Raw genomic sequence first — 17,329 nt, 5'->3', positions numbered from 1 at the left:
AATGGGGAAATTGTCGTTTTCTCGGTCCGAATAGCTGTTTTTGTTGGAGGCTCCTATTAGAACCAATGTGAAGATGAGAGGAGTCATCAACATGTGACGTCATCGTCTGCTACTTCCGGTAAAAGCAAGGCTTTTTTATTAGCAAGCAAAAGTTGCGAACTTTATCGTGGATGTTCTCTACTAAATCCTTTCAGCAAAAATATGGCAATATCGCGAAATGATCAAGTATAACACAGAATGGACCTGCTATCCCCGTTTGAATAAGAAAGTCTCATTTCAGTAGGCCTTTAAGTCCCACAGTGTCTCCAATTTTTGTCATTTAATTTTCCATCCATCCATCCATCCATTTCCTACCGCTTGTCCCTTTCGGGGAGGCGGTGGAGCCTATCTCAGGCGGGGTACACCCTGGACAAGTCGCCACCTCATCACAGGGCCAACACAGATATTGAAAACAACAAAAATATGTTTACACAACTGGTATCTTTTTTTTTTTTCAAAACTGAAAAAAAAGCACTCACTTAAAATTGTATTTTTCAGAAGTGCTGTATTTGTGATATTTACACGTAAAAAGTATTACGGTTTGCGACTTTATTGCACAAAATGTGTCAAAGTTGCCTCGTGCGCACTTCCGATTTCATGACTCCCCTTTTTGGGGTATTTTTGATAAGGCCTACTGAAACCCACTACGACCGACCACACAGTCTGATGGTTTATATATCAATGATGAAATATTAACATTGCAACACATGCCAATACGGCCGGTTTAGTTTACTAAATTAGAATTTCAAATTTCCCGCGGAGTTTCTTGTTGAAAACGTCGCGGAATGATGACGCGTGTTTGTGACGTTATTGGTTGGAGGGGACATATTAGCCTAGCACCACTTGCGGCTAAAAGTAGTGTCTTTTCATCGCGCAATTACACAGTATTCTGGACATCTGTGTTGCTGAATCTTTTGAAATTTGTTCAATAAATAATGGAGAAGTCAAAGTAGAAAGATGGAGGTGGGAAGCTTTAGCCTTTAGCCACACAAACACACGGTGTTTCCTTGTTTAAAATTACCGGAGGTGAAGCTTTACTATGGATCAGAGCGGTCAAGCGAACATGGGTCCCGACTACATGTCAACCGGCAGGTTTCGGTGAAAAAAGTGTGGTAAAAAGTCGCCTCTTACCGGAGATCAGCGGAGCTTCTGTTCTGCTGCAGCTTCGTGACTTCTCTCAGAGACTGGAGTCAACACACCCGTGGACACACCCCTCCGACTATCAGGTACTATTTAACTCACTAAAACACTATTAATACAATAGACGGATAAGGAATTTCCCAGATTTATCCTAGTAAATGTGTCTAAAAAACATCTGAATCACTCCCAATGCAATCGTATTTTTTTTAAACTTTATTTTATTTCATTTTTTTCTAGTCCTTCACTCTAAATTTCCTCATCCACGAATCTTTCATCCTCGCTCAAATTAATGGGGAAATTGTCACTTTCTCGATCCTAATAGCTCTTGCTGCTGGAGGCTCACATCATAAACAATGTGAGGATGTGAGGAGCCCTCACACCGGTGACGTCATCGTCTGCTACTTCCGGTAAAGGCAAGGCTATTTTATTAGTGACCAAAAGTTGCGAACTTTATCGTCGATGTTCTCTACTAAATCCTTTCAGCAAAAATATGGCAATATTGCGAAATGATCAAGTATGACACATAGAACGGACCTGCTATCCCCGTTTAAATAAGAAAATCTCATTTCAGTAGGCCTTTAAGATATTTTGTCAAATATTTATCAGTGAAACGTAAAGTGTCATTAATTAAGTAAAATAAACAACAATATTCAAATAGTTCCATAGTACCGGTAGTGTTTGTACTACAAAATTCTGGTTATAACCATCGTGGGTGGACCTAATTTTTTGTTTTATTGACCAAAATGCAGCATTGTCACAATATTGGTTATGCTGTGTAGGTTTTAGTGCTTTACTGTTTAGATTTCTATCATCTCGTGACAGAAACAAATTTTTGCCTCCAGTTTGTTGTATATTAAGTTGCTGTGCTGTTGCTATGAAATTAGTTTGTTCATCAAGCATGCAAACACAAAGCACGCATGTCTCCATCTGGTTAAACTGCTAATACAAGTGCTGGGCAAGAGCAAAGGATTTAGTAGAGAATATCGACCATTAAGTTTGCAACTTTTGGTCGCTAATAAAAAAGCCTTGCCTGTACCGGAAGTAGCAGACGATGTGCGCGTGACGTCATGGGTTGTGGAGCTCCTCACATCCTCAGATTGTTTATAATCATAGCCACCAGCAGCAAGAGAGATTTGGACCGAGAAAGCGACGATCTCCCCATTAATTTAAGCGAGGACGAAATATTCATTGATGAGGAAAGTTAGAGTGAAGCACTAGAAAAAAAGGGGGAAAAAGGCGAGTGCAGTTGGAGCAATTCAGATGTTATTGTCAGAGTTTCCACTGACAGTTTGTTTGTGTTTTAGTTTCTCCTCTGTGTGTTTAGTATTTCCTGTCCTTAGTTCCTGTCTAGTGCTCTTATTTCCTGTTTGTCTCCCTGTGTCCTGTTTTCACTCAGCTGCGGCTGATTGGCATATAGTCACACCTGATGTCAATCAGCCAGCTCCTACTTTACCTGCTTAGTTCCTCCAGTCAGGGCTGGATCATTGTATTGTATTGTTATTTGTATTGTCGTTGCCTCATGTCACTCTTGTGTCTTTGCTACCTGTCGTGTCTGGCATCATTTCAGCTATTACCTGTCGTGCTACATCTTGTCCTGGTCGTCGTAACGGTAAGCTGTTTTTGTTAGCCACAGCTATTTCCAGTTTTTCTGTTTGTTATCCTCTAGCTTCCATGCTAAAGTTCATTTTTGTTTCTTGTTAGCTTCTATGCTAAAGGCTTTTTGTTTTTTATCCGGCCACCTGCGTGCTTTTGGTTTGAACCCTTTGTTTGGTTTTGTCTTAGTATTTATATTAAAATCATGTTTACTCATTCCATGCCTGCCTCCATCTCTGCATCTTGGGGTTCGTCACAAAATAACTCTGACACATTTACTAGGCTAATTCTGGAAAATCACTTATCTGCTTATTGTGTTGATATTGTTTTAATGAGATTATAAAGTCATACCTGAAAGTCGGAGGGCTGCGGTGACCGCCATTGTCTCTGAGAGAAGCCAATGGAGGAGCAAAGTTGACAGCTGCTGCAGGAGGACGCTAACGCCGCACAAGTCTCCGGTAAGAGCCGACTTAATATCACAATTTTCTCATCCAAAAACTTGCTGGTTGACATGTGTTGGAGAAACATGTTCGCTAAAGCTTCACAACAAACAAATAAACACCGGCTGTGTTTCGGTCGCTAAAGGCAGCTGCAATCCACCGCTTTCCACCAACAGCATTCTTCTTTATAGTCTCCATTATTAATTGGACAAATTGCAAAAGATTCAGCAACACAGAAGTCTAAAATACTGTGGGATTATGCGATGAAAAGAGACAACTTTTAGCCGTAAGTGGTGCTGGGCTAAAAATGTCCGCTCAACCAATAACGTCACAAACACGCGTCTTCATTCCGCAACGTTTTCAACAAGAAACTCCGCGGGAAATTTAAAATTGTAATTTAGTAAACTAAACCGACCGTATTGGCATGTGTTGCAATGTTAATATTTCATCATTGATATATAAACTATCAGACTGCGTGGTCGGTAGAAGTGGGTTTCAGTAGGCCTTTAATGATAAGATAGGGCGTGGCTGCAGGAATGATTTCTTTATCTTTACTGGTGACATGGATTGAATGAGTTTGTTTTATGTATACTCTCCTGCAAACTTGGCAGTGCCATTATTGTAAACACAAATGAACTTTCATCTGAAGAATGTTAACTCTAAAACATTTTATATCGATATTTAAATTATTAAACACATGTGTACACAAATTCTTGTCTTACTTGTGTACTTGTATTGATTCTGTCAGACAATCCCATTTTTTTTGTAAAATATTGTTGTAAATGTTGTCTCAGGGTCTTCAATGTTTTATAAAAAAAATATTGTGAGTTTATTCAACCAAGAGGGCTGATATCTTTTTTTTTTTTACACTGTGTTTTACAATTTAAATAATGTGTAATCCAGCAGAATAACAATATGTTCATGGGTTTTTGCTGTTACAATATATAAAAAATAAATAAGAAATATGTTTTCTATGGGTGCTGATTAATAAACAGATAAAATGTTTCTTCATTATTGTGAGACATAAATAAAGTTATATTGTGCATTTAAAAATATATTTTATAACCTAAAACAAATATTAATGCAACACTTGGGTTATTTGATTAAACATGACACGACGTGTTGACTTTATTTCACTACAAATGAACAGTTGCCACATTTTCCTCGGATCAAAGATCACTTCAAAAAGTGTCCATGACAGGGCTATTCAACTACATAATGAAAAGGGCCAAAGTTTCAAGAGCCCGAGGTCCCAGGGGTCCATACTTGCCAACTTTTGACCTCCGATTTCGGGAGGTGGGGGGCGTGGTTTGGGGCGGGGCGTGGTTAAGAGGGGAGGAGTATATTTACAGCTGTTGTGTGTGCAGTTGTGCACTGCACTTTCTAAAAGCCGTTGATGTTATTGTCACATATGCATGATTGATTGAAACTTTTATTAGTAGATTGCACAGTACAGTACATATTCCGTACAATTGACCACTAAATGGTAACACCCGAAAAAGTTTTTCGACTTGTTTAAGTCGGGATCCATGTTAATCAATTCATGGTACAAATATATTCTATCAGCATAATACAGTCATCACACAAGTTAATCATCATAGTATATACATTGAATTATTTAATTATTTACAATCCGGGGGGTGGGATGAGGAGCTTTGGTTGATATCAGTACTTCAATCATCAACAATTGTATCAACAGAGACATGGACATTGAAACAGTGTAGGTCTTACTTAGTAGGATATGTACAGCAAACAGAGAACATAGTGAGTTCAGATAGCATAAGAAAAAGTATATACATTAGAAATACATTTGATTATTTACATTAGGTTATTTACAATCAGGGGAGTAGAGATGTGAATGGAGGAGGGCATTAGTAAAGGGTTGAAGTTGCCTGGAGGTGTTGCCTGGAGGTGCTGTGGTGCATGTACAGTAGATGGCAGTATTGTCTTGTTTAAAATTGTCACAACATTGCTGTTTACGGCAGACGAACTGCTTTACGGTCGACGAAAATGTGACTGCTGTTGTTGTGTGTTGTTACCGCGCTGGAAGGACGTAAATGAGACTGCCTAACAATAAACCCACATAAGAAACCAAGAACTCGCCCTCTATCATTCTACAGTTATAACGTCATTGGGCAGACACACTGTTTATAATGTGGGAAAGCGGACGTGAAAACAGGCTGTCCTCACTCAGGTCCGCATGGAGCTGGAGGGGGCGTGGCCTCCAGCTCCGCCTGATTTTCGGGAGAAAATTTGTCCCGGGAGGTTTTCGGGAAAGGCGCTGAATTTCGGGAGTCTCCCGGAAAATGGCAAGTATGCAGGGGGTCGGACATCGAAATGTGGATGTTTTGTCAGAAAGTGGCAGTGCCTCGGCTGATTATATTCCTTTGAGACTGTGTTTACTTCATTGTAAAGTAAATACATCGGCTTTCACACTGCACCGTCAATAAGTTCAATATTCTGCCCTCGCTACTCGTTTCCAGCGGGTGAAGCCAGTAAGCTGCATGAAGAAACAGAAGCTCCAGAAGTTTTGTTGTGGGTTGATGTTCCCTCTTCTGAAATATTTTACTTCCTCAGTTTTATTTCTTTACACTTCTTCTAAGACAAACCGAACAATCCCCTTGCGATCGCTAGAATGCCCAGAGAATACAATTACCTGTATGAACGAGAACATCCATAGACATATAGACTTCTTCCTTCATTTAAGTTTTTAAGACTGAAAATATAAATATAGAAGAACTATTACAAATATATAACGTCCATTGTGTATTTCATATAAATGAAATCAAATGTGTAATATTAATTCATTCACACAACAAACTACAGATGTTTATGCATTTACACGTCGCACACATTGATTGATTGATACTTTTATTAGTAGATTGCACAGTACAGTACATTGTCGCAGTCTATTGGTCAAATTTAGCGGTACATGCATTAAACGAGCTTTGATCAGCCGAGTTACTCTCAGACAAAAAAACAACGCGACCACGAATACGAACATCACAAAGTCAGCAATTTTAATACAAAACTCTAAATATCTTTTTGCACAATAACTACTTAGCAGTTTCCAGATGAAGCTTACACATGTGCATTTCTACCATTGTTGCTGCTTGTTTGGAACACTGTGTTCGTCGCTGAAAAAGTCCGACTGGAATCAACGACTCGAGCGCTTGATCGGGGCAGAAAATTCATACTTTGTTATCAAGTCGTTAAGAGTCGGATGTTTGCAATTTGCTCAGATTTTTTTCAGACGGCCCATGGGCTGCATGGTCAGATGGCCAAAAAGTTCAATTTTGGTCTCATCACTCCAAATTACTTTGTTCCAGAAGTTTTGAGGCTTGTCCCTGTGCTGTTTGGCGTAATGAAAATGCGATACTTTGTGACATTTGGGCAGAAATGGCTTTCTTCTGGCGACTCGACCATGCAGCCCATTTTTCTTCAAGTGCCTCCTTATTGTGCATCTTGAAACAGCCACAGCACATTTTTTCAGAGAGTCCTGTATTTCAGCTGATGTTATTTGTGGATTTTTCCTTGTATCTCGAACAATTTTCCTGGCTGTTGTGGCTGATATCTTTGCTGGACCACCTGAATCCCTCATTTTCCACTTCTTAATCAGCGTTTGAACACTGCTGATTGGCATTCTCAATTGCTCAGATATCTGTTTATACCCTTTTCCTGTTTTACGAAGTTCAATTACCATTTCTCGCAGATCCTTTGACAACTCTTTTGCTTTCCCCATGACTCAGAATCCAGAAACATCTGTGCAGCACTGGATGAAAGATGCAATGGTCTGTGAGAAGCCCAGAAACTCACTGACCTTTTATACACACACATTAATGACAAACAAACAGGTCACAGGTGAGGATTAAAACCTTGATTAGCCATTCAAACCTGTTTGTGTCAACTTTAGTGCATGTTATCAGATCAAACTCATTGCAGTATGTAAACTTTTGATCAGGGTCATTTGGGTACTTTCTTTTGTCATTTTGATTTAATAAGAGCAAACACAGTTGTTTGCCAATAATTAATGCCATTAATCATGAGTGGAAGAAAGGTTTGTGTGTTATCATTCATATTCTCTGAAGAATGGCCAAGAAATCATGAAATCTCCCAGGGTATGTAAACTTATGAGCACGACTGTGTATCTTCTGCTTCGTACACATCGTCATTTGGTACCCGTGTTGCCCCAAAATGTCTCCGTCAAACCTTTTTGAAGAGTTTTTAACTCTGTTTCTTACGGTTTAATGAGTTAGCACTGGAGTAATACATGGACATGACAAAGGAGTTATTTGACACCAAGAAGAGTTTACATGCTGTATTTTTTGTCCAATCCCAGAAAGACTGTGACTTAAAGTTTAATTGTGGCTTTGTAGATTCACCGAGATGAGGTCTAAGCTCATTGTGTTTTTGAAGCTGCACCAATTTCCTCAAAATTTTCGACAAACTTAAAGTGTTTTGTCCAGAGGGTTATTTCTAATTTGTACTTTTTCATAATGTGCTTGTTGTATTTTTGGCCAAAGTAACACAAATAAAACAACCTGGAGTTGTCTTTATTTTGAAGTTATCATGCCATACTTTTACCATTACGGCCCAAGTGTGAATAGATTTTTCTCGAGCTAAAATGAGTTTGACACCCCTGGTGTAGAGACTATTCTTCTTCTACTCACCCCACCGCTGCTTCATTGTGACACACATGCCTCACTGTTGACCCCTGCGGGTTGGTGGGAGTACTGCATACACGAGCAACCCGAGTTTGAATGGTTTCATCAAGCCTATTTGGGCGATGTTCAGCGGGCCAAATGAAAAGCTTTGGCGGGCCGCATGTGGCTCGCGGGCCGCTAGTTGAATAGACCTGGTCTATAAGGTAATGATCTATATCTCTCATGATCCGTTGCCCGGATCATGTCATATTCTGGTTTTGTTCCGTTTTCGTATCACATCTTGTTAGTGTTTGACTTCCTTAGTTCCTGTTTGTTCTATTGCCATAGTCACGCATTGGTGTCACCTGCTTCTGTATTTAAGCCTGCCTTTTCCATTACTCGTCCTCGTTTCCTAGTTTCTGTTCCATGCAACAGGTGACAACGCTGATTCCCGACTGTGGTAAAACTATTTTTGCACTTGCTAGCTTCCACACTATGCTTCCTGTTTTCTAGCTCCCATGCTAGCTCTTTGTTTTGCCTGTTTATGCCTTGTGCAAGTTTTCTGTTCTTAGACTGTTTTTTAGTGTTAATAAATCATAATTTCTTACATTCACGCTGAGTCCAAGTCCGACTGCATAATTGAGAGAACGAACCATCAACACGATGCCAGCGAACTGTCACAATATCAGTGGTTCTCAAACTTTTTTCACCAAGTACTACCTCAGACCAAAACTTGGTTATCCCAAGTACCACAATAATGACCAACGCTGAAATACAATAATGGGGAAATTTTCGTTTTCTCGGTCTGAATAGCTCTTGCTTCTTGAGGCTCACATTATAAACAATGTGAGGATGTGAGGAGCCCTACAACCCGTGACATCACGCGCACATCGTCTGCTACTTCCGGTACAGGCAAGGCTTTTTTATTAGCGGCCAAAAGTTGCGAACTTTATCGTCGATGTTCTCTACTAAATCCTTTCAGCAAAAATATGGCAATATCGCGAGATGATCAAGTACGACACATAGAATGGACCTGCTAGCCCCGTTTAAATAAGAAAATCTCATTTCAGTAGGCCTTTAAACAAGTTGAAAAACTTATTGGGGTGTTACCATATAGTGGTCAATTGTACTGAATATATACTGTACTGTGCAATCTACTAATAAAAGTTTCAATCAATCAATAAGTGATCGCTAAACTTTGATACTTTATATCTGAACAGTTGTTTTTGAAAAATGAAACTACAGGTGTAGGGTTTATTGCACAGAGACCAGGCGGAACCTTTGAGTGCGTGTCTCCGGTTGCTGCCGGTTCGTAAAACGAGGGGCGTTTCCTCTTTGCGCCAGAAGCAACGTGCAGAAAAAAGACATGAATCGGCGCTGATGGTTTGTTGTCTGTCCGTATTTTGATTCAGGTTAGTAAACTGTCCAGTTGTGCCAATATAATCCCTCCAAACCAACATTTGTTGTAATAGTATGTATATTGTGCAGATGCTGACGTGTTAGGCTGGGTTACAAGTTTGTAAAAGAGAGGATGTTGTTAAATTATCATCAAAGGTAAAGCCGACGCTATGTTGATTTTATGGTCACAGTGCCACTCAGTGGAACCGCAGAGTATTGCAACGTCATAAAATGAGAGGAGAGAATAGGGCTGGGCTGGGCAATTATTTTACTCTGGGGGCCAGAGTTAGATTAAAAAAAAAGGTGCTTTTTGGGGGCCGGCATATCTATTTTCATCTAAATGGCAAATGGGTTCATTTAATCAATAAATCAATGATTATTTATATAGCCCTAAATCCTTAGTGTCTCAAAGGGCTGCATAAACCACAACGACATCCTCGGTAGGGCCCACATAAGGGAGAGGAAAACTCACATCCAGTGAGACGTCGGTGACAATGATGACAATGAGAAACCTTGGAGAGGACCGCATGTGTGGGCAACCCCGCCCCCCCCCCCTCTGCAGTCACACCGCGACACCTGTCCGTCAGTAAAAACAGTCCCTGATAACCTGGACCAATTCAAACCGTTATTTGTTTTTTTATTGTTTAATTTGCATTGCCTCACACGATGAACACTACATATATTTATATATGACGCCGCATAACACTCCGGGAGCCATCACTTTTTTGTGCTCGCTATCCCGGTACTTTCCCGGCTATTATCCGCCGACTGCCGTGTTGCTGTAGGGAGGAAATGCGGAACGACACACATTGCAGAAGTAGCATTATTCTCCGTGCGTCAGCTAAATACAAATATATTCCACAACCCCAAACATGTCTTTTTCAAGCCTGCAGTGAAGGGAAAGGTTTGTGATGAGCAAAGATAATTCCAGGGGAGATGCAATATTTCTTTGTTGAGCACAGAGGTAGTACTCCGGCGTGTCTCATTTGCACAGAGAAAGATGGGTGCACAAGGCATACAATTTGAAACGTCACTATACAACTCGACATAATGAGGAGTCTGCAAATGTTTTTTAACAAAATCTTTTCTTGAGGCCCAGCCTTACCCAGACTCTGCATCCAGCGGCCCCCAGGTGAAGTGACTTTGAGACCCCTGACATACAAACCCCATTTCCATATGAGTTTGGAATTTGTGCTAGATGTAAATATAAACGGAATATAATGATTTGCAAATCCTTTTCAACCCATATTCAATTGAATGCACTACAAAGACAACATATTTGATGTTCAAACTGATAAACATGTTTTTTTTGCCAAGAATCATTAACTTTAGAATTTGATGCCAGCAACACATGACAAAAAAATTGGTAAAGGTGGCAATAAATACTGATAAAGTTGAGGAATGTTCATCAAACACTTATTTGGAACATCCCACAGGTGTGCAGGCTAATTGGGAACAGGTGGGTGCCATGATTGGGTATAAAAACAGCTTCCCAAAAATGCTCAGTCTTTCACAAGAAAGGATGGGGCGAGGTACACCCCTTTGTCCACAACTGCATGAGCAAATAGTCAAACAGTTTAAGAACAACGTTTCTCAAAGTGCAATTGCAAGAAAGTTAGGGATTTCACCATCTACAGTCTATAATATCATCAAAAGGTTCAGAGAATCTGGAGAAATCACTTTACGTAAACGGCATGGCCGGAAACCAACTTTGAATGACCGTGACCTTCGATCCCTCACATGGCACTGTATCAAAAACCGACATCAATCTCTAAAGGAAATCACCACATGGGCTCAGGAACTTTTTTGTCACGTGTTGCTGGCATCAAATTCTAAAGTTAATGATTATTTGCAAAAAAAAAAGTTTATCGGTTTGAATATCAAATATTTTGTCTTTGTAGCATATTCAATTGAATATGGGTTGAAAATTATTTGCAGATAATTTTATTCCATTTATATTTACATCTAACGCGATTTCCCAACTCATGGAAACGAGGTTTTCTATTTAAATGATCATGATATCGGGGTACAAGCAGTGGAAAATGGATGATAACATAAATGCATGTGACTTGAAAATATGGGTTTTATGTACATAATGAGAAGCGATGTGCATTAGAACGACAAGTATTGTCTTCATTCCTGTATTTTTATGCAGGTCATTTATCTGCCTTAAGGTGACCACACCTGGGACCTGTAACAATTGCGAAGAAGATGCGGCAAAGATGCTCGTTTCAAACCAGCATTTTTGTTAAACCAAAAGACAGAGGATCATGCTGAATTCACTATCGAAACGGGGAGCTGAAAGATACAACAATCCCAACAGTCAGCGTCAGAGTGAGAGTGGACATTGTAAGTGTCTATTTTGTAATATATTTATTTTGTTTAGTACTAAGCGATACTGCTACATGAATGTTTAGTGTTTCATTAAAGCTGGATCTGCTTAGCAAACAGATTCTAAAACTTGTAGCTCATCCTTTGTATATTCAGATTAAAAAAGATAAGGTTGTAGACCATCATTAGTCCCAAAGTAGTCGTTGTTGGCTCTCAGCAAGTCTGTTAATATTAGTGGTAGTTTTTATTGACGGAAATAGCGTGTGTTGCTATGCGCTCTGTAAAAACAATGCACCCAGGAAAGAAGTTCCAGTAATGCTTAAAATTATCAAAATATTGTAACTTTTACGAGGTATCATGTAGGGCTGCAACTAATGATTAATTTGAGAATCGATTAATCTGTACTTCGATCAATCGATTAATAATCGCATAAAAGAGACAAAGGACATTTCTATCCTTTCCAATACTTTATTTAAAAAAAACAGCATACTGGCACCATGTCCTTTCGACTTGCCAAATAAAACAAGGCAAGTGTTACAAAAATGTTATTTTTTTATAAAGTGCACCATTGTCATGCACAATAGCAATATTTTGCTTGGGGGAATTTCAAACCTGGCTATTAGCTATTCCAAGTGTTCTGCAATGTTAGATGCTGAATGTCTTTCCTCTAGTGGCGTGGTCGTAAGGCAGACTGAGTTCATGTTCCATTCGTCTCCAATGTAACGGCATGTATTGCCAAGGTGGCTAAACTTGTCCACACGTCAGTGGTGAGAGCAATTTTGCTCTGGGTGGCTTTTATGTCCATCTACACAGCATGGAATGTCTGCTCGTACTTCCTCTTCATCAGTTTGGTAAAATGGTTCCTCGAGGGAAAAGTGTAACCAGGGTTGAGGACGTGAATCATTTGTCTAAAACCTTTATCCTCCACCATTGATAATGGCCTCATGTCAGTTAGCAACATATTCAGGATAGCATCAGTCAATGCAGCCGCTTGCCGTGGTGTGCACACCTTCCTTTGTACCAAGTCTCTAATGCTGGCTTCTTTCTTTCTGAAATGAGAGAAATCATATTATGAACGTACATAGTAGCATCATTTACATGTAACTCAATACATACACAGTTGATTTAATTAATCATTTCTGACGTAAAAGACAACTAGGCCACAACATTAAAAAAACAGCTAAATTAAATAAATGGAGAGGAGCCAGATGAGGTGGTTCGGGCATCTGGTCAGGATGCCACCCGAACGCCTCCCTAGGGATGTGTTTAGGGCACGTCCAGCTGGTAGGAGGCCACGGGGAAGACCCAGGACACGTTGGGAAGACTATGTCTAACCTGCTGGCCTGGGAACGCCTCGGGATCCCCCGGGAGTGACCCCGGGAAGAGCTAGACGAAGTGGCTGGAGATAGGGAAGTCTGGGCTTCCCTGCTTAGGCTGCTGCCCCCGCGACCCGACCTCGGATAAGCGGAAGATGATGGATGGATGGATGGATGGATGGATGGACATTGGAGTTGCAGAATACACCAATAACAGCACAGACATGTAACGCATCAGATCAGAACTGGATTAGATATAGTACACGTTTCTGTTGTAAATAATAAAGGATTAATTTTAGCCTACCTCTGAATAATAGCATGACATATTACAGCACCTTCATAACGTTTAGTTATACCAAAGTGTCACTCAAGTCTAAATAGATTTATATAGCTTTATTGGGCCCGACTACATTGATCCATTATGAAACCAACCTGAGATATTTCTTCCCGTTACGTTTATTCCGAAATTGGTAAACGTGCGTTTTCTCTCTCCAAACGGAGTCAAATGTGCCGGAGACACATTATCAACACCGTGTTGCAACAAAGTCATAACATTAAGGTCACTCACAAAAAAAGCTGAACTTATGAATGCCTGTTGCGACTCAAAACAACACAGAAAATGAAGTCGCCGCACTATCCAAAAAGTTCCTAACGCTCTGAAAGTTAATAGAATAGGATAGAATAGAATTGTATTGTCATTATTGCAGTGAACGGGTTAGAAAAACAACGAAATTGGAGCAGATCCCCTAAGGCAGTGGTTCTCAACCTTTTTTCAGTGATGTACCTCCTGTGAACATGTTTTTAATTCAAGTACCCACTAATCAGAGCAAAGGATTTTTGGTTGAAAAAAAGAGATATAAAGTAAAAAAAGCACTATATCATCAGTTTCTGATTTATTAAATTGTATAAAAGTGCAAAATATTGCTTATTTTTAGTGGTCTTTTTTTAACTATTTGGAAAAAAAATTATAAAAATAACCCGAAACTTGTTGAAAAATAAACAAGTGATTCAATTATAAATAAAGATTTTTACACAAAGAAGTAATCATCAACTTTAGTGCCCTCTTTGGGGATAAAAATAACCTAAAACTTGTTGAAAAATAAACAAGTGATTCAATTATAAATAAAGATTTTTACACATAGAAGTAATCATCAACTTAAGTGCCCTCTTTTGGGATTGTAATAGAGATCCACCTGGATTCATCAACTTAATTCTAAACATTTCTTCACAAAAAAAAGAAATCTTTAACATCAATATTTATGGAACATGTCCACAAATAATATAGCAGTCAACACTGAATATTGGATTGTTGCATTTTTTTCACAGTTTATGAACTTACATTCATATTTTGTTGAAGTATTATTCAATACATATATTTATAAAGGATTTTTGAATTGCTGCTATTTTTAGAATATTTAAAAAAAATCTCACGTACCCCTTGGCATACCTTCAAGTACCCCCAGGGGTACGCGTACCCCCATTTGAGAACCACTGCCCTAAGGTGCATATACAATTTGGTAATATAAAGAGTAAAAAAGATAGAAAATAAAAGATGTATCTATATTTATATGTATATATATCCACACACATGCATATATGCATGCATATACAGTACATATACACATATAATATTATTGCACATTATAGTAAAAAAAAATTAAAAGACATGACACATGAGGACATGATGGACACAATAATACACAACAGTTGCTGTTGCGCTTCCTTAAAAGAAAAATCTCCGCATTAACAAAAGATTAAAAACACACAAAGACGGACACAACGGATCAATATACTCGGACTATGGACTTAAAAAAGTTACGTACCGTGAGTTCTTCCCTTCATCCATAGCTCCCACATGTCTCCGCTTCAGGTGCTCCCGAAGCAATGTTGTCCTTCCATGCCACGCGACGTCCATGCTGCACGTTTTGCAGGAAACTGTCTTCTTTGAAGTCTTTAAAGTAAAGTGTTCCGACACTTTGGACAACTTAGGTCGTACACTTTTCTCCATTGAAGCAATAACCTCAAGATGTTTCTCCGCTGAACTATCCGTACTGTTTTCTTCCGCCATTTTTCGAATGTTTCCAGGGAAAGGGGACTGCGTGGTCACGTGAGCTGCACATGACACATCATTGGCTGGCTCACTGCCACCACATGAGACGTTGGCTCAGCGCCGCCTAGGCGCTGTTTTGTACTGTTTTTGTACTTATTTTGATTATTGTTTCTCATCCGTTTTTAAATGTTGCCGTTTATAAATAAAGGTTTAGGGGAAATTAAAAAAAAAAAAAATCTCAGCGCATGCGCATTGCATACATCCAACGGATCGTTGACGAAATTAATCGCCAACTATTTTTCTAATCGATTTAATCGATCAGTTGTTGCAGCCCTAGTATTATGATTGTACCTGTTGTTACATTACAAACATACAGCAAGTATATACAATGTTGCTGGAGGGCTTTATAGGCAGAATAAATCATATCTGTCATGATCCCACATGACAGTTTTGATCTTGATATTTTACTGTATTTTGTATAATTTCTTCTCCTGAGGCTCCTATTTTGGTTGTACTTTCTGTTGGAGCCCTTGTTTTTCTGCATCTACACTTTCTTTTCTGTTTCCTGCCAGCACATATTTTTTCCATTTAATCTAGCGTATTTAATTTCACCTGTTTGCTGCTTGCCGGTGCGGGATTATTGTCCTTTGTACCTCTACAAGTGTTTGTTTTCTGTCCGCTTCTACACTGCACTAAATAATTTCCCGAATTAAACTGTCTTCTTGCCTGCACATCGCCTTCCTTGCTCAGCATCACGGGGTCAAAACCAGAGAACGTAACCGCATCCCCAATTACCTGCATTGTTAGCAGCCTTTTTGCTTTTTTTTTATTTTTTTTTTACAATTAGTATTTGTAACACACAGGAAAAAAGTGCTGTTCCCCTCTTAAGTACTTGCATGGTTGTGTTACATAGTGTTGTAAATATTGTCTCGGGGTTTGTAAAGGTTTATAAAAAAAAATATTAAGATTTTAGCCTACAAAAAGGGCTCCTGGTATTTTTTAGTGGGGCGTTCAAATACTGCGATCATAGTGCGCAGATTGTTCAAAAATATTTTTGGATTTTTTGAAAACATTTAATAAATAAATGATAAATGGGTTGGACTTGTATTGCGCTTCTCTACCTTCAAGGTGCTCAAAGCGCTTTGACACTACTTCAACATTTACCAATTTACACACACATTCACACACTGATGGAGGGAGCTGCCATCCAAGGCGCTAACCAGCACCCATCAGGAGCAAGGGTGAAGTGTCTTGCTCAGGACACAACAGACGTGGCGAGGTTGGTACTAGGTGGGGATTGAACCCGGGACAGTCGGGTTGCGCACGGCCACTCTCACTGCACCACGGCGTCCCTCCCCAAAAAATTTTTTATATTTTAAAAAAAATTTTTAGTCCAATTTAAGCATTGTTAAGCTTAACAATGACTAAACAAACTCAAAATATCAATACTCAGCTCGCTGTTCAGTATCGTGGGCACTGTTTGGCTCAGCCTCAGGTAGCATTACTATAATGAATTAAAAGAGTGGAAAGGTGACTAAAGGGTGTTATTTCATGTTTAGAGGTCTCTCATAATGTTGAAAAACAAAAAATGTGGTAACAGGTTTTTTTTATTCTCTAGCTCTGAAAATATTTGATTTATAATTAATGATTCCTACATCGTGGACATTAATTTATCGCGGTCATGTCCACAACTAAGTTAAAAGCACGACTGTACAGTACTTACAAAACATGTAATATTATTATATTATCCACAAAAAGTATCTTCAATGACAAGAGAGTTTCTTACAAGATGACAAACTTTTTATTTGGAAAACATTTTTTCATTACAATCACCAATACACAAAACATATTATTTGAACCTGTTGCTTTGGCCTCATGTGCCATTTTTTAAGGTTGCTAAGCAGTGGAAGATGCTGTCACAGTTAACTTGTCAGGGTTTCCCTCCCTTTTTGCATGATGCTTTCAAATTGATCTTCCAGGAAGGAGAAACATGGCCTTTCCTCAAAGTTGTAAGCCCAGCACTGACTCATCAAACTGCAAACCTGGTGTGACAGTGAGAACACTTAGTTACAGCGCTAACGTCCCTCCACAGTACAAAGCTGTTTCAAAGTCCCTACTCCTCACTTCCATGGCGACCAATGAAATTAGCTTCTTATAAGTAGTCTTCCAGTGATAACCATCACTGGAAGACGAGGACAAGCTAAACATGCTACACTACACAACGTGGGAGGATACTATAAGCCATGCTAACCGCTAAGCTACATCTCTTAATGCAAAGAGAGTGGGCCGAATCGATAGAAATATTGACAGTAAGAATACAGAGTACAATCTTAGTATATGGTCACTACTACAATGATTAGATTCATATTTTTCATTTCC

The 17,329-nt window shown here is 39.2% G+C and overlaps 1 protein-coding gene across 1 annotated transcript in view; it reads right to left on the bottom strand.

Annotated features, from left to right (window-relative positions):
- Positions 1-16,728: 16,728 nt before the first annotated feature.
- The window catches only part of jak3 (Janus kinase 3 (a protein tyrosine kinase, leukocyte)), a 54,377-nt gene continuing 53,776 nt past the window's right edge, over positions 16,729-17,329 (bottom strand). The window contains exon 24 of the mRNA XM_061883353.1: positions 16,729-16,992. Within this exon, the coding sequence (XP_061739337.1) occupies positions 16,873-16,992 (120 nt within the window). The 3' untranslated portion in view covers positions 16,729-16,872. The remainder of the gene's footprint in view (positions 16,993-17,329) is intronic.

The sequence above is a fragment of the Nerophis ophidion genome, linkage group LG22 (genome assembly GCF_033978795.1).
Source record: "Nerophis ophidion isolate RoL-2023_Sa linkage group LG22, RoL_Noph_v1.0, whole genome shotgun sequence".
Taxonomy (NCBI): domain Eukaryota; kingdom Metazoa; phylum Chordata; class Actinopteri; order Syngnathiformes; family Syngnathidae; genus Nerophis; species Nerophis ophidion.
Note: the sequence above shows the minus strand (reverse complement) of the source record. Positions and strands in the feature narration are given on the sequence as shown.